General features: G+C 42.7%; 1 protein-coding gene and 3 non-coding genes across 7 annotated transcripts in view; 3 read left to right on the plus strand and 1 right to left on the minus strand.

Annotated features, from left to right (window-relative positions):
- Positions 1-21,170, minus strand: part of LOC112236188 (DENN domain-containing protein 5A) — a 58,662-nt gene that overhangs the window by 26,315 nt on the left and 11,177 nt on the right. For 2 of the 4 annotated variants that reach the window (XM_042321178.1, XM_024404775.2), the window contains exons 2-4: positions 2,481-2,549; positions 1,453-1,562; positions 597-1,296 (exon numbers count right to left, since the gene is read on the minus strand). In XM_042321178.1, the coding sequence (XP_042177112.1) occupies positions 597-1,296; positions 1,453-1,562; positions 2,481-2,549 (879 nt within the window). The remainder of the gene's footprint in view (positions 1-596; positions 1,297-1,452; positions 1,563-2,480; positions 2,550-21,170) is intronic. The other 2 variants (XM_042321179.1, XM_042321180.1) reach the window with 1 other exon arrangement.
- LOC112236208 lies at positions 3,636-3,691 on the plus strand. The gene has a single exon (XR_002951190.1). It is a non-coding gene; the product is annotated as a U7 small nuclear RNA (small nuclear RNA).
- On the plus strand, positions 14,448-14,502 carry LOC121846429. Its single transcript, XR_006083317.1, has one exon. It is a non-coding gene; the product is annotated as a U7 small nuclear RNA (small nuclear RNA).
- Positions 16,725-16,779, plus strand: LOC112236201. Its single transcript, XR_002951185.1, has one exon. It is a non-coding gene; the product is annotated as a U7 small nuclear RNA (small nuclear RNA).

The following is a 21,170-nucleotide window of genomic DNA, read 5'->3' on the forward strand; positions in this document are numbered from 1 at the left end:
ACACCTGCTTAGCCTTTCAGCTGAAATTGCAATCAGCAGTGTTTGAAAGGCACAAGGCTGAAATCTATTCCGTTTTGAATGTGTGGTTCACAGTTTTGACAGCAGTGTGTTAGCATTTGAACAAAGTGCTGTAAATCCACAGTGTTGTGCAGGTTGTGGTTAAAGTCATGGGATAAGTGTGTAGAGTTTTGAAAACTGTGTTCAAGCAATGAAAAACGAACTAGAGTGTGGTCCACATGAACTGCTGCTGTGCAGACTGTAGTTAGAGTTTTGCACATGTGACTCTAGTTGTGTCCACTGTCGTTTAGCAATCGAAAAAAACTGTAATACAAACTCAAAGTATGGAAATATATATAAAACACTGGGAAATTGAGTTGTTGACTGCACTGGACCTTTAATGGAATCACAGGATAGTTTATTTAATCTGCCTGGATAATAGTTCCAATGAACATACCGAAGATCCTAACCACAACTGTTATTTCTGATTTCTGTTGAAATAACAAATCCCAATCCTTTCTAAAAGCGATGAGGACAATAGACAGAAAACCACAGAAAGTTCAGCAGATCAGAGAGAAAGATCCTAAGTAAGGACTTACGCTGTGAGTAGAGCAGGATCTGGATCTCCAACAGGGCACAGGTAAACAGCTGGAGGACGTTCTCCACCCCCAGCAGCTCAAACACCTGGCTGATAGGGAAGTCAAAGAGAGGCAGCTCTGCCGTGCTGGGCCTCTGGCACACCACTGGCCCATACACCCCCGAGAACTTCAGGGAGCGCCCAGCGGGGGGCAGGGGCACCTCGTACAGGATGTTGTAGACATAGCTCTCCAAGGGGAGGGGTGGGGGCTGGGGGGAGGAGACGGCCTGGTGGAGCTGCTGGAGCACCTTCCTGCAGGCCTGGGGAAAGGCCATGGGCGCGATGAGGCAGATGCACTTGGACACGTAGAGCGTGTCGCGGCTGATGTCGTAGGAGTTGAAGCGCTGCAGCCGGGAGATGGAGGGCGTGGGGAGGAGCGTGTGTTGGGGGTGGGGGTTGAGAGGGTGGGGTTGGAGGTGGCGCTGGTCCTCGGGGCACCGCGGGGTGGTGGGGGTGTGCAGGATGTCGTATTGTTCAGCATTGTGCATGTGGTACAGGGTCTGCATGGCGCTGCAGATCTGCTTGCTGGTCACCTCCTCGTAGAAAGTGAGGGCAAAGCCGTACGTCCGCGAGCCATCCTCCCGAGTGATGATGAAGGAGTGGAACTGAGGCTCACGTGTGTCCGCCTGCGTGCGGAAGGCCAGACCCTTTGGCATACACAGCTGAGAGAGCAGGTAATAGATCAGGTTAGTTGGTCAGCTAAACAATACAGGTTCTAACCCATAATGATATACAGATGTAAACCCTGGAAACAGAAATGGGTGTAGCTTCAAATAAAATACACTTTGTGTTAGTTACACATTCCGCAGTTCCCTTACCATGCCAACGGCATCCTGGTCAAAGGGACTCCACTCCACATTCTCTGGGTAGTGAGCTAGAACTTTGGATTTAAAGGTTCTCCGCAGTGGACTCTGCTCAAAATTCTCACCTGAAAGAGAGGGAGAAATAGAGAGACAGAGAAAAAGACAGAAGGAAAAAGAGAGAGCAAAAAATTCAGGTCTCAGGGCCCAAAGAGCAACAGAAGCGCAAAAGGATGCAGAGGCCCAATCAGAAGCAGACTTGAGGCACAAGACAACCCTCCTCACAGGAAATAGGAAGTGAGCACAGTGGTCTGGAGAGAAAGGCTGTATTGCATCATGTAAAGCTGTCAACAGCATCCTGTACTGGGTCAGTGAAGGAAAGTAACCGCTGCCAAAGAGGTCAAATAGTCAGATAATAATAATGGTTTTGTTTGTATAAATCTACTCAGAAAAAGACAATGCTCGTTGCTTATAAGAAAACAAACTTCTACATATAGAATTACCAGTAAAGTGACAGCTTTTATGGCAATACAGGCAAAGCAACCCGCAAAACAATCAATCAATCAAACAAACCAACACAAATTAAATTGATTCAGATCCACAGTGAAAGCAGAAGTTGCACACACCAAGACATGATTGATAAGTCATTCAGAGTGGAAGGGGAGAGAACACATTGGCCAAGCAACACCAGCGCTGGTACATGTAGGTAGAACTGGGTGTGTGAGAGGTAGAGACGCAGTGATTGTCAAACAGATTGGCTTGTTGTTCAGTAGCTAGCTTCCAAAAGAGGAGGTGAAGGTAGAGCAGGAGGAGGAGGTGGAGGAAGAAGAAGGAGTAGGAGGAGAGAGGGGGGACCGGGAAGGGTGGAAAGAGGGAGGAAGGACAGAAGGAAAAGTGTTTGCAGAGTTCCCCTCACCTGTGCAGAACTGAGTTCTCAGAAACATTACAAATCAACAAAAGGAGAGTGCTGTGAAACAAGGACGTGTCAGGTTAAAGGAGCAAGCGGAGGTGAGGTCATTCTGAGGAGGGGGGCTGGTGGGGGTTACCTTCATCTGCACTCGCCAATCCTCTGGCCCCATCTCTGAATTTAGTAGCCTCTATATACTGGCATAAAGCTAGACAACAGATAAAACAACAGTAATTAATCACATGGCTACCTCTGAGTACCGCATCACTTCTCAATATGTGCATACACAGCAGGAGTTACTCAGGACAGAAGGGTTCTGACAGTGTTCTCCTATAGGTGAGAGAAACACTGAGGGAAAAACACATCCTCTTCATGTGTGTATGGAGGCACAGCGTTTCTGTCAGGTTTAGGTTTCTGTCAAGATTCTGTCTAAACCAGCTGGGTGTGTTTTCAGAGAATGATGTGTGTTGCTGTAGCAATGCGGTGCTCTCCTCTCCTCTCCAAAGCCCATGATTAATCCCTGTTGTCAGTGCTATGCTGTGGATTATGATATTACAGTGAACACACTTGAAGAGCTGTATCTGTGTGTTATAATACATGAGGGAATATGATCAGGCCTGTGCTGGTTCTGAAGGAAGCAACACAGTGTAACTTACGAAGAATGAGATCATTTAAAAACACCTGAGAGGATTGTGGACGATCCAAAAAAACACACATTAACCGTGGTGTTTCAGAACAAGTGGAATGTGGCAGACACATGGCTATAAAAAAGAGACAAGGGTAATGAACAAAGAAAGTATTTGTTAAACAATAAGTTATTCTGAAAGTATTAAAAAATATGTGCTTGGCTGTAAGTCAAAGTTATGAATGACACACATTCTTCCCTGTATGGTCATAACAGTACATTGTCCCATTGAGTATTGTCGTGAAAAAGGCCTGGTAGCTCAAACATCAATAATAAACAGTCTCCATTCTATACTGTTGTCTTTGTCTTTCTCTAGTCAAAGCTATGAACAAACATGTTCTTGATTGCCTGAGGTAGAAGTCTAGGTAGATCATGTGTATCCTAAGACAGTCAGTGGGAGATCATAATAAGAATCTCTAGACTGGTCCCTGTGTTCCTTCCTACACTGTCCACAAAGATAGATAAACCCGGGGGATGGATGTTATTCTACAGTACAATTTGCATATACCACGCCCCTCCCCTCCCCCATACACCCCTATGTCTGCCACCCATGACTGAGAAAACCTACATGCCAAGTATAGAGTTTATCTTGACTTCACAATAAATATGGAATACTTGCTTCTTTTAGTATTTGTCTAGTAGGTTTCCTCAAAGAAGAAGCCCTCCCACAGCTCTGTCAAAGAATAAACTGATGTGTTTTGATTATACAGACTGCTGTTTGCAACGGCCAATATGTTTGGATTATATTATTATTAAACTGACTGCTGTCAAGAATAGCCAATATGTTTTGATTGTACTATTATTATACTGACATCTTATACTGGCCAATAGTCAGCCAAAGATAAAGTAAATGATCTCCATCCCTGGGGAGTTTATAGCACACCTGCTATCGCACAGGTGTCAGTCTGCTGATTCATTCAGTGTTATCCTGATTTAGACACAGAGAAGGAGATAGAAAACCTAGGTCTGCATCTCTCTCCCTGTGCCATGGCTAGGGTCCAGTCCTCCTCCAGTCCGGCTGTCACACACATTATACACCACATTTTAGAGCTGAGGGAGCCTGTGGCTGTGTGGGACGTATGACGTCCCTGAGTCAGGAGATCTGGTCCAATCCAGAGCCTCTCCCAGACCTTCCTCTCTAACCCATCAGATTTCTAACTTCCTTTCTGTGATAACCCACAAATAGGACCATTTCTGATTGGTCTGACGGGTAAACCTGTCTGGCCTAACCCATCATTTTCCTCACCTACAGTGGGGTGATCCAGTGATGGCACACAGTACATCAGATTATTGATGATGCTGTGGAAAAGAAATCCTCTTTCCTGAGTACTGAGTAATGTGATTGATTCATTGTGTGTCTGCTTGACCATGTTATTCTGCTTATTTTAGCTGGAATTTAGTGACAGCTGAACAAAACTGAAGAATCACTAGCTAGGTTTCCATCCAATTGGTGACAGATTTTCATGTGAATATTCTCAAATCTGCATAAATAAAATATGCACATTTTCCAACCAGTTGTGTGATGGTTATTATATCAATATTTGCAGATAAAGGCATTTCCACCACCATTTTGTGCATAATTAATTTGACAGACACAGAAAGATACCCCCATGTCGAACCAACAAATTATCTGACACCATTTATTGTACCAAAACCTTGTGTATCCATCACAGGTGTCATTATTATTTTTATACGGTATGACTTTACTCGCATAAAAACATGGTTTGGGATGATGATGAGGGAAAATAAATGCTAATGCTCACCCTATTTTATTTCACTGTGCGTCTTTGCTGTGATTCAGATTTAAAGGTAAGTGTTGATGTCTCTCTGTTATTCAACCGGGGGTCAGACAAAAATACATATTTTTATGCCCAATGTTTTTATGAATGTCACTAGCAACAACAGAATAAACAAATGACATACCTACAGTAGAAAAGAGGAGAGTATCTTCTATCTCAACCTCTAACCTTGAGCCAATTACACTCACTGGAGTATCTGACATAGGATTTGAAAAGCACCAGCAAATAGGCTCCCAGTGTGACAAGTGCCGCTGGCTGCTGGTAAGCTTTCTTGACTTGGACATACATTTTTGACAATACATGGCTAACCTTTGTTTAACCAGCAGCTTCACCCATAGCGAGCAGGTGACAGGGAAGAACTACCATTGACCTTTGGGTCTAGGGCTCCTTTGTGTGTCTGCTTGCTCCTCAGGTTGTCCTTGCTCGCCTCAGTTCCTCGTTCCGAGTTTTTCTTTCTCCCAGGCCCACAGTCCCATCACCAAACCCAGCACCTAACCCCTGGTTTTCCAGCCCTGATATAAGCACGATTTCCAATCCAGCCCCAACACCAACCCATTTCTTCCTGGTGCCAGCCCCAATACCAGTACCAACCCTGGATACAGAAGTGACCAACCACAATTGCCACCTCCAGCCAGACCCCACCCCTTCCCCTCCCCCATCATAAAGACACAAACATACCGTGAACCATTCCACCAGACTAGGTATTTCTAAACTGCCGAGGCTGCGCTAAATAAAAATGTGATTCACTTTTTTTTTTTTTATATCCCTTCACATTTTCAAACATTCCATTTATATACACCAATGGGGCTAAATATTTGGGAGAGGTATTTTTATTGCATAAGTAGCCTTGTTTCACTGCCAATTTTTTTTAACCATCTAGTGTTCAGTGAAATAACAACACAATATCAAATACAGGTAGCCTAGTCAAATAATTAACATCCAATCACATTAACCTTTACTCTCTCCCGGGAATTCCACAAACGGTCCGTATGAAGCCAAACATAGCTGCTGCTCATTCCGTTTGCTCGAAAACTGATAAATGGTTAAAAAAAAGTAAGGCCCGCGTCCATAGAGACACATATCAGCTCTACTGGTAGTACTACTACTACCAGCAGTACTACACCTGCACCTGTCGACGACACAAGTTGTTCTGCTTCTACGAGCACATCCAATGTTAGCATCAGTAATTCTACATTTGTTGTTAGCCCAGTTAGCATGGACACTGACAGTTGTGAATCTGATGCAGCCACAGAGCTACTGCCCCCTTACCCGGGAAAGCACCGAACAACAGACAGGGACATTGGACCATCAAAGAGGGGCAAATATGATGAGAACTACATTGACTTAGGGTTCAATTATATTGGGAGTAGTGCCTTTCCTCAACCACAGCGTGTTATATCTGCAAAAGTACAATCTCACAAGTCAATGAAACCTTCACTCTTGCGCAGACATTTAGAAACAAATCATGCCAATTTGAAATATAAGCCACAGGAGTTTTTTGAGTGAGAATTAAGACGACTTTTCAGTAGTAAGACATGTATGAAAGCAACAGATACCATTAATAAGAAGGGGCTAAAACTTGTCTTTCAACCACTCCACAAATTTCTTGTTAATTAACAAACTATAGTTTTGGCAAGTCGGTTAGGACATCTACTTTGTACATGACACAAGTAATTTGTCCAACAATTGTTTACAGACAGAGTACTTCCCTTAAATTCACAGTATCACAATTCCATTTGGTCAGATGTTTACATACACAAAATAGACTGTGCCTTTAAACAGCTTGGAAAATTCCAGAAAATGATGTCATGGCTTTAGAAGCTTCTGATAGGCTAATTGACATAATTGGAGTCAATTGGAGGTGTAACTGTAGATATATTTCACCAAGTTCTGGCCCACCCTCATGTGCTTGAAGGAAGCACTGTGGTCCTCCCGCAACCTGCTGGTAGGGAAAAGTGTAGAGACCACCCCACAGGCAGTGGCCATGGTAGGCCACGGAAGCCCTGGGGTGGTACGGAGGGAAGGGGGCCTCGACCCCAGGCGAAGGGTCCCCCACAACACCTAGGACCCGGCGGCCACGGACTGACAGCGCTGCGGCGCCTAGGGCGATGCGCCTAGGGGAGGGATCTCCTCTGGGCCCCGAAGGACAGGACGGTAATTTATTCAGAGGAGCAGGATGAGGCGCGTTTGATAAGGACTCACCCCGCTCCTGTACAAGGGACCAAAGACAGCCTTTTAACAAAGTGACTTTTTAACATGTTTTTCATGTCTTAAAAATGTTTTACCTTTGTTAGATCATTAGTACACATTTTAAATGGCTTTTACAGATTTGATGTTTACAAGGAAAGTACTTTTATTTGTGATTTTAACACCATGTACTTTTTAACAAATTTAAATGTAACTTTCAAATGCTGTGTTTTATGCTTTGTTGACGTTTTTATGAGTATGAAATTATGTAAAAAATGTATGAGCTGTTTTTAAAGGAAATGTGTTAGTAAAACCTTTCCAAAAGAAAAAAAAATGAGGCAGGAAAATGATGTGGATATATTGAAGCAACATCTCAAGACATCAGTCAGGAAGTTAAAGCTTGGTCGCAAATGAGTCTTATAGACACCATCCCAACCGTGAAGCACGGTGGTGGCAGCATACTTCCAAAGTTGTGGCAAAATGGTTTAAGGACAACAAAGTCAAGGTATTGGAGTGGCCATCACAAAGCCCTGACCTCATCCTATAGAAAATGTGTGGCCAGAATTGAAAAGGCGTGTGCGAGCAAGGACTCCTACAAACCTGACTCAGTTAGACCAGCTCTGTCAGGAGGAATGGGCCAAAATTCACCCAATTTATTGTGGGAAGCTTGTGGAAGGCTACCCGAAATGTTTGACACAAGTTAAACAATTTCAAGGCAATGCTACCAAATACTAATTGAGTGTATGTAAACTTCTAATCCACTGGGAATGTGATGAAAGAAATAAAAGCTGAAATGAATCATTCTCTCTACTATTATTCTGACATTTCACATTCTTAAAATGAAGTGGTGATCCTAACTGACCTAAGTAAGACAGGGAATTTTTACTTGGATTAAATGTCAGGAATTGTGAAAAAACTGAGTTTAAATGTATTTGTTTAAGCTCTATGTAAACTTCCAACTTCAACTGTATATGGTGAGCTACCGAGTGGTTAGGACAGGCAAGCCCCATACTATTGTGGAGGACTTAATTATTCCTGCTGCCGCAGATATGGCTGGGACAACGCTGGGGGTAAAGGACAAGAAAACTATACAGACAATGGCTTCATCAAACAACACCGTTTCACGACGCATCAGTGACATGGCAGGAGATGTTTTGAAACAAGCCAGTGAATTCTATGTGTTATAGCTGGATGAGTCAACAGACATGGCGGGCCTGGCACAGCTCCTGGTATATATCCGTTACGTTTATGGGGGTCAATTTAGGAAGTCATCCTCTTCTGCAAACCACTGGAAACCAGGACAACTGGAGAGGATATTTTTAAATGACTGGACAGCTTTGTGACATCAAATGGACTTTGATGGTCAAGACATGTTGGTATCTGTACTGATGGTGCAAAAGCCATGACAGGGAGACATAGTGGAGTGGTAACACGCGTACAAGGAGTTGCTCCCGACGTCACTTGGGTACACTGCAGCATCCCCCGAGAGGCTCTTGCTACCAAAGGAATGTCTGACAGCTTGAAAGACGTTTTGGACAGTACAGTGAAAATGGTTACCTTTGTTAAAGTAAGGCCCCTGAGCTCTTGTGTATTTTCTACACTCTGCAATGATATGGGCAGCGACCATGTAACGATTTTACAACATACAGAAGTGCGCTGGTCATCAACGGGAAAAGTATTGACACGTTTTTAAAAATTGAGAGACGATCTTAAAGTTTTCTTTACTGACCATAATTTCCACTTGTCTGACCACTTGCATGATGACAAGTTTCTCACACGACTGGCCTATCTGGGTGATGTTTTTTCTTGCCTGAATGATCTGCGTCTAGTATTACAGGGACTATCCGCAACTATATTCATTGTGCGGGACAACATTGAGGCTATGATTAACAAGTTGGAGCTCTTGTCTGTCTGGATTAACAAGGACAACACACAGGTCTTTCCAGCATTGTTTGATTTTTTTTGTGTGCAAATTAACTCAAGCTTACGAACAATGTCAAATGTGATATAGCGAAGCACCTGAATGAGTTGGGTGCGCAATTACGCAGACACTTTCCCGAAACAGATGACAGAAACAACTGGATTCGTTATCCCTTTCATGCCCTTGCCTCCAGTCCACTTACCGAAATCTGAACAAGAGAGCCTCATCGAAATTGCAACAAGCGGTTCTGTGAAAATGTAATTTAATCAGAAGCCACTGCCAGATTTCTTGCGCTGTTAAGACACTGATGTCCTATGTACCTATGTGAGAGTGGATTCTCGGCCCTCACTAGCATGAAAACTAAATACAGGCCCAGACTGTGTGTGGGAAATGATTTAAAACTGAGACTCTCTCTAATACAACCCAACACTGCAGAGTTATGTGCATCCTTTCAAGCACAGCCTTCTCATTAACCTGTGGTGAGTTATTCACAATTTTTGATGAACAAATAAGGTTATATTTGTAAGATGGCTAAATAAAGAGCAAAAATGATTGATTATTATTATATTATGATTTGTGCCCTGGTTCTATAAGAGCTCTTTGTCACTTCCTACGAGCTGGGTTGTGACAAACACTCACACTCATTCTTATGTTTAATATATGTATATTTTAGTGTGTGTGTGTGGCAGGCTTACAATGATGCCAAAAAAATAACATTTTAAAGTGCGCTTGGATTTGATTTGATTATAAAAAGCTTGGGAACCTGATGATTGTTACCTGTTTGTTACCTGTTTTTGTTTATTGACTGCATTTCTTTTTAGTCTTTTGTTAGTTTCTCATTTCATTAACTTACGTTGATTGATTGCTTATTGTTTGAATTGTTTATTATTTAGAATTTTTACTAAATTTGATTAGAAATGTTATTTTGAAGAAAATAAGAAATGTATTGTGTTTGTTGAACCAGCTAAACAGCTGTACTTAGCAAACGTGTTTGCCGTTACCTTTCTAAATCAAATCAAATTTTATTTGTCACATACACATGGTTAGCAGATGTTAATGCGAGTGTAGCGAAATGCTTGTGCTTCTAGTTCCGACAATGCAGTAATAACCAACAAGTAATCTAACTAACAATTCCAAAACTACTGTCTTATACACAGTATAAGGGGATAAATAATATGTACATAAGGATATATGAATGAGTGATGGTACAGAGCAGCATAGGCAAGATACAGTAGATGGTATCGAGTACAGTATATACATATGAGATGAGTATGTAAACAAAGTGGCATAGTTAAAGTGGCTAGTGATACATGTATTACATAAGGATGCAGTCGATGATATAGAGTACAGTATATACGTATGCATATGAGATGAATAATGTAGGGTAAGTAACATTATATAAGGTAGCATTGTTTAAAGTGGCTAGTGATATATTTACATCATTTCCCATCAATTCCCATTATTAAAGTGGCTGGAGTTGAGTCAGTGTCAGTGTCAGTGTGTTGGCAGCAGCCACTCAATGTTAGTGGTGGCTGTTTAACAGTCTGATGGCCTTGAGATAGAAGCTGTTTTTCAGTCTCTCGGTCCCAGCTTTGATGCACCTGTACTGACCTCGCCTTCTGGATGATAGCGGGGTGAACAGGCAGTGGCTCGGGTGGTTGATGTCCTTGATGATCTTTATGGCCTTCCTGTAACATCGGGTGGTGTAGGTGTCCTGGAGGGCAGGTAGTTTGCCCCCGGTGATGCGTTGTGCAGACCTCACTACCCTCTGGAGAGCCTTACGGTTGTGGGTGGAGCAGTTGCCGTACCAGGCGGTGATACAGCCCGCCAGGATGCTCTCGATTGTGCATCTGTAGAAGTTTGTGAGTGCTTTTGGTGACAAGCCGAATTTCTTCAGCCTCCTGAGGTTGAAGAGGCGCTGCTGCGCCTTCTTCACGATGCTGTCTGTGTGAGTGGACCAATTCAGTTTGTCTGTGATGTGTATGCCGAGGAACTTAAAACTTACTACCCTCTCCACTACTGTTCCATCGATGTGGATAGGGGGGTGTTCCCTCTGCTGTTTCCTGAAGTCCACAATCATCTCCTTAGTTTTGTTGACGTTGAGTGTGAGGTTATTTTCCTGACACCACACTCCGAGGGCCCTCACCTCCTCCATGTAGGCCGTCTCGTCGTTGTTGGTAATCAAGCTTACCACTGTTGTGTCATCCACAAACTTTATGATTGAGTTGGAGGCGTGCGTGGCCACGCAGTCGTGGGTGAACAGGGAGTACAGGAGAGGGCTCAGAACGCACCCTTGTGGGGCCCCAGTGTTGAGGATCAGCGGGGTGGAGATGTTGTTGTCTACCCTCACCACCTGGGGGCGGCCCGTCAGGAAGTCCAGTACCCAGTTGCACAGGGTGGGGTCGAGACCCAGGGTCTCGAGCTTGATGACAAGCTTGGAGGGTACTATGGTGTTGAATGCCGAGCTGTAGTCGATGAACAGCATTCTCACATAGGTATTCCTCTTGTCCAGATGGGTTAGGGCAGTGTGCAGTGTGGTTGAGATTGCATCGTCTGTGGACCTATTGGGGCGGTAAGCAAATTGGAGTGGGTCTAGGGTGTCAGGTAGGGTGATATGGTCCTTGACTAGTCTCTCAAAGCACTTCATGATGACGGAAGTGAGTGCTACGGGGCGGTAGTCGTTTAGCTCAGTTACCTTAGCTTTCTTGTGAACAGGAACAATGGTGGCCCTCTTGAAGCATGTGGGAACAGCAGACTGGTATAGGGATTGATTGAATATGTCCGTAAACACACCGGCCAGCTGGTCTGCGCATGCTCTGAGGGCGCGGCTGGGGATGCCGTCTGGGCCTGCAGCCTTGCGAGGGTTAACACGTTTAAATGTCTTACTCACCTTGGCTGCAGTGAAGGAGAGTCCGCATGTTTTCGTTGCAGGCCGTGTCAGTGGCACTGTATTGTCCTCAAAGCGGGCAAAAAGTTATTTAGTCTGCCTGGGAGCAAGATATCCTGGTCCGTGACTGGGCTGGATTTCTTCTTGTAGTCCGTGATTGACTGTAGACCCTGCCACATGCCTCTTGTGTCTGAGCCGTTGAATTGAGATTCTACTTTGTCTCTGTACTGACGCTTAGCTTGTTTGATAGCCTTGCGGAGGGAATAGCTGCACTGTTTGTGTTCGGTCATGTTACCAGTCACCTTGCCCTGATTAAAAGCAGTGGTTCGCGCTTTCAGTTTCACGCGAATGCTGCCATCAATCCACGGTTTCTGGTTAGGGAATGTTTTAATCGTTGCTATGGGAACGACATCTTCAACGCACGTTCTAATGAACTCACTCACCAAATCAGCGTATTTGTCAATATTGTTATCTGACGCAATACGAAACATATCCCAGTCCACGTGATGGAAGCAGTCTTGGAGTGTGGAGTCAGCTTGGTCGGACCAGCGTTGGACAGACCTCAGCGTGGGAGCCTCTTGTTTTAGTTTCTGTCTGTAGGCAGGGATCAACAAAATGGAGTCGTGGTCAGCTTTTCCGAAAGGAGGGCGGGGCAGGGCCTGATATGCGTCGGAAGTTAGAGTAACAATGATCCAAGGTTTTTCCACCCCTGGTTGCGCAATCGATATGCTGATAAAATTTAGGGAGTCTTGTTTTCAGATTAGCCTTGTTAAAATCCCCAGCTACAATGAATGCAGCCTCCGGATAAATGGATTCCAGTTTGCAAAGAGTCAAATAAAGTTTGTTCAGAGCCATCGATGTGTCTGCTTGGGGGGGGATATATACGGCTGTGATTATAATCGAAGAGAATTCTCTTGGTAGATAATGCGGTCTACATTTGATTGTGAGGAATTCTAAATCAGGTGAACAGAAGGATTTGAGTTCCTGTATGTTTCTTTCATCACACCATGTCTCGTTAGCCATAAGGCATACGCCCCCGCCCCTCTTCTTACCAGAAAGATGTTTGTTTCTGTCGGCGCAATGCGTGGAGAAACCCGCTGGCTGCACCGCCTCGGATAGCGTCTCTCCAGTGAGCCATGTTTCCGTGAAGCAAAGAACGTTACAGTCTCTGATGTCCCTCTGGAATGCTACCCTTGCTCATAGGCTATGTTAGAGATTACAGTTCCTCTTCCAATTATAATGTGGGGAGGTAAAAATAATGAAAAACGATGTACCAAATCTATTCATTTTAAAATGTTGATTACTTCTTGCAACAAGGCAACAGTTAACAAGTCGTCCCAGATAAATGATGCAGTGCCCCCCTTGGGTCAATAGAGATATTCCGTGTGACTAACACTTCAGTTAATTACTATAGCTCAAACATTTGACCAATCAATGTAATTTTGTAAATTCCGGATCTCTATGGCAAGACACATCATTCACCCGAGTTTAGTCAAAATCGTCCCAGTGCTGTCTGAGATATCGTGTGATTAATGTACAAATGGACAGAGACAGATCCACAGTCCCCTCCCCAATTTCATTGTGGGGGACAATTATCATTCACCTGATGACGTGATATATTTATATTTTTGCTAACATATGATGGGTCGCTGGTTTGCCTGGGAGGGGGTACCTGGGCAAGAAAATCGTGGCTGTAGAATTAACTGCTTAATCTGCTGTTTACTTTCACGTCCATAGCCTAGAATGCTGGGCTGGAAATTAGGCCAGAATTGTGAACAATTAGACTAAATCAAATCAAATCAAATCAAATTTTATTTGTCACATACACATGGTTAGCAGATGTTAATGCGAGTGTAGCGAAATGCTTGTGCTTCTAGTTCCGACAATGCAGTAATAACGAGCAAGTAATCTAACTAACAATTCCAAAAAACTACTGTCATACACAGTGTAAGGGGATAAAGAATATGTACATAAGGATATATGAATGAGTGATGGTACAGAGCAGCATAGGCAAGATACAGTAGATGATATCGAGTACAGTATATACATATGAGATAAGTATGTAAACCAAGTGGCATAGTTAAAGTGGCTAGTGATACATGATGCAGTCGATGATATAGAGTACAGTATCAACGTATGCATATGAGATGAACAATGTAGGGTAAGTAACATTATATAAGGTAGCATTGTTTAAAGTGGCTAGTGATATATTTACATCATTTCCCATCGATTCCCATGATTAAAGTGGCTGGAGTAGAGTCAGTGTCATTGACAGTGTGTTGGCAGTAGCCACTCAATGTTAGTGGTGGCTGTTTAACAGTCTGATGGCCTTGAGTCTTGAGGCCTTGAGGCCTTGACTAGCCAAACAATGGAGTGGTATGGCAACAATACTAGGCACAATCAGACAGGAGACAAACAGAGAGCACAGAGAACACGGCATTCATCATGCTATCTATCCAGTCATGAAAACCTGGCTACTATACAACTATAAGTCTAGATATATGTTAATGTCAAACATTTGCATATACCCCACCCACTCCCCCCCCCATATTCCAGTGTGTGCCACCCATGACCGAGAAACGTACATGTCAAAGATAGTCCATATCATGATTTGATGATGAATCATGGAAAATTTGTTCTTTTAGTATTTGTCCAGTAGGCTTCCTCAGAGAGGAAGCCCCACAACTATGTTAATGAGAATATGATGTGAACATTAGTAGCCTATATAATGCACTACAAAACACAGGCCTATACATCACTCTGTAAGTTGGTGTTATAGCTGGTTTTCATTGTAATATAGTTAGCTCTGAATACTGCACAAGGCAAGGCAACTGATAGCCAAGAAAAAAAGGGATCAATTAACACATGTTTAACAAGCATTTTTGGGTGTTTAAAAGCCTCTGTCAAGGGCCACTGAATTATTTATTTCTCTGCCAGTAGGCCAGGTACACATGCCTATTCACACACGGTACTGGGTGATGTTTTTCTTGAGGCTATGATTAACAAGTTAGAGCTCTTGTCTGTCTGGATTAACAAGGACAACACACAGGTCTTTCCAGCATTGTATGATTTTTTTGTGTGCAATTAACTCAAGCTTACGAACAATGTCAAATGTGATATAGCGAAGCACCTGAATGAGTTGGGTGCGCAATTACGCAGACACTTTCCCGAAACAGATGACAGAAACAACTGGATTCGTTATCCCTTTCATGCCCTGCCTCCAGTCCACTTACCGAAATCTGAACAAGAGAGCCTCATCGAAATTGCAACAAGCGGTTCTGTGAAAATGTAATTTAATCAGAAATCACTGCCAGATTTCTTGCGCTGTTAAGACACTGATGTCCTATGCAACCATGTACCTATGTGAGAGTGGATTCTCGGCCCTCACTAGCATGAAAACTAAATACAGGCCCAGACTGTGTGTGGGAAATGATTTAAAACTGAGACTCTCTCTAATACAACCCAACATTGCAGAGTTATGTGCATCCTTTCAAGCACAGCCTTCTCATTAACCTGTGGTGAGTTATTTACAATTTTTGATGAACAAATAAGGTTATATTTGTAAGATGGCTAAATAAAGAGCAAAATGATTGATTATTATTATATTATGATTTGTGCCCTGGTTCTATAAGAGCTCTTTGTCACTTCCTACGAGCTGGGTTGTGACAAACACTCACACTCATTCTTATGTTTAATATATGTATATTTTAGTGTGTGTGTGGCAGGCTTACAATGATGCCAAAAAAATAACATTTTAAAGTGCGCTTGGATTTGATTTGATTATAAAAAGCTTGGGAACCTGATGATTGTTACCTGTTTGTTACCTGTTTTTGTTTATTGACTGCATTTCTTTTTAGTCTTTTGTTAGTTTCTCATTTCATTAACTTACGTTGATTGATTGCTTATTGTTTGAATTGTTTATTATTTAGAATTTTTACTAAATTTGATTAGAAATGTTATTTTGAAGAAAATAAGAAATGTATTGTGTTTGTTGAACCAGCTAAACAGCTGTACTTAGCAAACGTGTTTGCCGTTACCTTTCTAGCTAATAGGCTATGTTAGAGATTACACTTCCTCTTCCAATTATAATGTGGGGAGGTAAAAATAATGAAAAACGATGTACCAAATCTATTCATTTTAAAATGTTGATTACTTCTTGCAACAAGGCAACAGTTAACAAGTCGTCCCAGATAAATGATGCAGTGCCCCCCTTGGGCCAATAGAGATATTCCGTGTGACTAACACTTCAGTTAATTACTATAGCTCAAACATTTGACCAATCAATGTAATTTTGTAAATTCCGGATCTCTATGGCAAGACACATCATTCACCCGAGTTTAGTCAAAATCGTCCCAGTGCTGTCTGAGATATCGTGTGATTAACGTACAAATGGACAGAGACAGATCCACAGTCCCCTCCCCAATTTCATTGTGGGGGACAATTATCATTCACCTGATGACGTGATATATATATATTTTTGCTAACATATGATGGGTCGCTGGTTTGCCTGGGAGGGGGTACCTGGGCAAGAAAATCGTGGCTGTAGAATTAACTGCTTAATCTGCTGTTTACTTTCACGTCCATAGCCTAGAATGCTGGGCTGGAAATTAGGCCAGAATTGTGAACAATTAGACTAGCCAAACAATGGAGTGGCATGGCAATAATACTAGGCACAATCAGACAGGAGACAAACAGAGAGCACAGAGAACACGGCATTCATCATGCTATCTATCCAGTCATGAAAACCTGGCTACTATACAACTATAAGTCTAGATATATGTTCATGTCAAACATTTGCATATACCCCACCCACTCCCCTCCCCCATATTCCAGTGTGTGCCACCCATGACCGAGAAACGTACATGCCAAAGAGAGTCCATATCATGATTTGATGATGAATCATGGAAAATTTGCTCTTTTAGTATTTGTCCAGTAGGTTTCCTCAGAGAGGAAGCCCCACAACTATGTTAAAGAATAAACACTGAAAATATGATGTGAACATTAGTAGCCTATATAATGCACCACAGAACACTAGGCCTATACATCACTATGTAAGTTAGTGTTATGACTGGTTTTCATTGTTATATAGTCAGCTCTGAATACTGCACAAGGCAGGGCCCCTAATAGCCAAGAAAAAAGTGATCAATTAACACTTGTTTGACAATCATTTTTGGGTGTTTAAAAGCCACTGTCATGGGCCACTGAATTAATTATTTCTCTGCCAGTAGGCCAGGTACACATGCCTATTCACACATGGTACTGGTCTCATCCATGGACTAGCCAAAGTCACAATGAGTCAGGTTCAGTTCAGAAAGCACTGGCCCTTCCTCTCTGTATCAGCCAGGTCAGTATTATTTATTAGGGATCCCTCTTCCTGGGGTCCAAAACTATATAAAAACACTTACATTACATATACAACAAAATATACAAAAGTACATAATGTAACATTATTACACCAATACATCTACAATACAACATGTTTAATACCACCACACAACAATGTATGCATGTGTCTGTACCTTCGTGTGTGTCTCTTCAGTGATATCATATGGGGGGAAATGGGATAATTCATTATTTCTCTGCCAGTAGGTTTAGTACATATGCCTATGCACACAAAGTACTGGACTCATCCATGGACTACATAAAGTCACAAGTAGTAGGCCACTACCGAGTTCCAAACTGACTCTGGAAGTAATGTCAGCACAATAACTTTTCGTCGGGAGCTTCATGAAATGGGTTTCCATGGCAGAGCAGCCGCACACAAGCCTAAGATACCATACACAATACAAAGCGTTGGCTGGAGTGGTGTAAAGCTTGCCAGCATTGGACTCTGCACGACACGACACCATGTTCTTGAGCATGAGGCGCCTTCAGAGCAACCCCACCTCTCAGGACAATGGATTATCCTATGGGGTATTACTACACCACATCAGACGTCACACTACATAAAGATGAGGGAGGCCAGCAGCCTCGTCTCACAGCGCAATCTGTCCATATGTGGTGGCTGTATAAGAAAACATGACAGAGCAGAGATGAATGAGATAGGGGTAGAGGATCTAGGGGTTTAATCACTTCATTGAATGAGAAATAAGAAAGGGCATACTTCTAACATATGGAGCAGAGCTTAGTAAATCAGCCAGTAACTCTTTACGCCAAGGGGACAAGACGGGTAATGAGTAACTGCTCCATCTATCCAAGACACTTGTATGGATGGGGATTTCAAATCCTCTATTTTATACCAGTCACTGGCCATGAATAACTGAGTGGACTGAGATGGATGGGTTCACTCCATGTTGACTCCAGCAGCATAACGTCAGGCGATTAGTAAGACAGACAGGGAGCAGGCGGCAGAGAAGCTTTCCTGTGAGAATGGGATGCGTAGCTAAACACCTGGAGACACACAGCTGTGGGCAGGAGACCCCTTTGTGACAGCAGAGAACCATTTGTTTACAAATATCTGAGACAATCGTGGGGAAAACCAGTAGTCCTCTTTTCATACAGCACATCTGACTGCTGTCTCAATGTACTGTATCAGTGGAGGAATCTCATACAGAATAATGCAAATTGTTGTTCTGATTTCTTTTAAAATGACTAGGGAGCTTCCTACATCAGGACACCCACTGCACAAAAACTAAGAGGTCATTTTGACTGTGACCTTAAGAGAAAGCACAGAGCTTCATGCCCTCTACTCCTTATTCTTCCATTGTCAGTTAATTGGAACATCATCTCCAGAGCATTGCATTTCTCAGAAGACCAGGTGAAATTTTTTTTCATCAAACTTTCATTATGGTCTGCTACTTCACATCACGAAAGTATGTACCTTACTGACATTACTTGATTATAGCACTAAGGGTGGTATAGGAACATGGGTCATGGTAGTCTATTTACTATGTTAACTGTCTATATAAAAGTTATCAAAATGTACTATTGTTCTCATACCCATTTTCTCTTTGAAAGTATTTCATGGAATTCAATCTACACTATTCAGAATTGTAATAATGAATGCAGCCATTTCACACCCACAATGAAACACATCTGGAAAAGGAGACAGCTCTCAAAAAAGTGTGTGAAGGTGGACTTGTTCAATACAGTAGACCACAAAGTTGCAGGAACATGTATTAGGAATACTGGACACAGGCAAAATTAATAAGCATTCATTCAGTGTAAAGGGTGACACCTACATCATCACAACCTACTACTAAAGTAGCTTATTTTCCCTACCTCAATGTGGCATCAGGGTGGTATGCCTACATAACACATAGGAACATGGGTCATGGTTGTCCATGTTACATGGTGTGGGTGTGTCATATGCAAATTAGGTTAAAATGACACTAACGATGCACACAACTAGGGGAGGGAGAGTATGCCAACAATATGAAGCATAATGATGAAGAAACTAATTATACTGAACAAAAATATAAATGCAACACGCAACAATTTCTATGATTTTACTGAGCTACAGATCATATGAGGAAATCAGTCAATTTAAATAAATAAATGAGTCCCTAATCTATGGATTTTTACATGACTGGGAATACAGATATGCATCTGTTGGTCACAGATACCTTTAAAAAAAAAGGTAGGGTCTTGGATCTGAAAACCAGTCAGTATCTGGTGTGACCACCATTTGCCTCATGCAGCACATCTCCTTCGCATGCAGTTGATCAGGCTGTTGATTGTGGCCTGTGGAATGTTGTCCCACTCCTCTTTAATGGCTGTGCGAAGTTGCTGGATATTGACGGGAACTGGAACACGCTTTGGTACACATCAATCCAGAGCATCCCAAGCATGCACAATAGGTGACATGTCTGGTGAGTATGCAGGCCATGGAAGAACTGGGACATTTTTAGCTTCCAGGAATTGTTTACAGATCCTTGAGACATGGGGCCGTGCATGATCATGCTGAAACATGATGTGATGGCGGCAGATGAATGGCAGGACAATAGGCCTCAGGATCTCGTCATGGTATCTCTGTACATTCAAATTGCCATCAATAAAATGCAATTGCGTTCCTTGTCCATAGCTTATGCCTGCACATACCATAACCCCACTGCCACCATGGGGCCCTCTGTTCATAACGTTGGCGTTAGCAAAGCGCTCGCTCACACAACACCATGGTCTGCAATTGTGAGGTAGAGTAATTAACATTTAATTCTCTGGCAACAGCTCTGGTGGACATTCCTGCTGTCAGCATGCCAATTGCACACTCCCTCAAAACTTAAGATATCTGTGGCATTGTGTTGTGTGACAAAACTGCTCATTTTAGAGTGGCCTTTTATTGTCCCCGGCTAAAGGTGCACCTGTGTAATGATCATCCTGTTTAATAAGCTTCTTGATATTCCACACCTGTCAGGTGGATGGATAATGTAGGCAAAGGAGAAACGCTAACTAACAGGAATGTAAACAAATTTGTGCACAACATTTGAGAGAAATGTATGGGATCTTTTATTTCAGCTCATGAAACATGGGACCAACACTTTACATGTTGCGTTTATATGTTTGTTCAGTGTAAGAACAGATTAATGTAGCATTCAGTTAAAGTTAGTGGCAATGTGAATGAATCCTCTGCCCCTAAACACTATCTAGTGTCTTGCTAGGCTTTTTCGTAACATTATCTGGGGGTGAACAGAAAAGACTGTCATTCTTGTCTGGCATTTCCAGTCTGGCTGCTGGTAGTGCTTTCAGGGTTTGTAGCTTCCACAGAGAGATGTACTGTACGGACACTGTAACCAGGGGTGACATGTATAGAATGACCTTCTAGGACTTGTCGTAAAGGAGACATGGGTAATGTGCTCTTATTCACTGAACCAACTCACACACTCTATAAAAATCTTGCTTAATGGCAAAGGGAGACAATTCCAAAGGATGAGTAGGACTGAAAGCATGTTTTCTCTAACTTTATGAAAAGACTGAACTTTTTCCAGTATAGTCTATTGAGGAAGCAGCGCCCCAGTGGCAGCCAATCATTGCTTTTCCCTGTCAAACAGAGGAGTATCCCGATCATGTGACTCAACATGGCCTGGCCACATTGGCTGTGACCAATGTTGAAAATTAATTGTCTCCATTACCTTTCAACAGAAGCAGCGTGAGCCTTTCTTCATGGCAGACTGCCTCCTCAGCAGCAGAGCTGAAGCAGAGCTGAGATCAAATGGACAGACAGGCTAAGAGGTAATGAGGGAGTCAGTCTGCATCATCGCTTTCGTAAAAACGCTATCTGCTCCTCTGCCGTGCAGCCGTCTTAACCCCCTTTATAAGAAAGGCTTTCTGTTTCCACAGAGCGGAGCAGAGGAGATAGAGAGAGCCTCAGGGTGCTGAGAGGGCAGAGTTAGCTTATTCTACAAGCTTTTCTC

Source organism: Oncorhynchus tshawytscha, linkage group LG04 (assembly GCF_018296145.1).
Source record: "Oncorhynchus tshawytscha isolate Ot180627B linkage group LG04, Otsh_v2.0, whole genome shotgun sequence".
Lineage (NCBI taxonomy): Eukaryota > Metazoa > Chordata > Actinopteri > Salmoniformes > Salmonidae > Oncorhynchus > Oncorhynchus tshawytscha.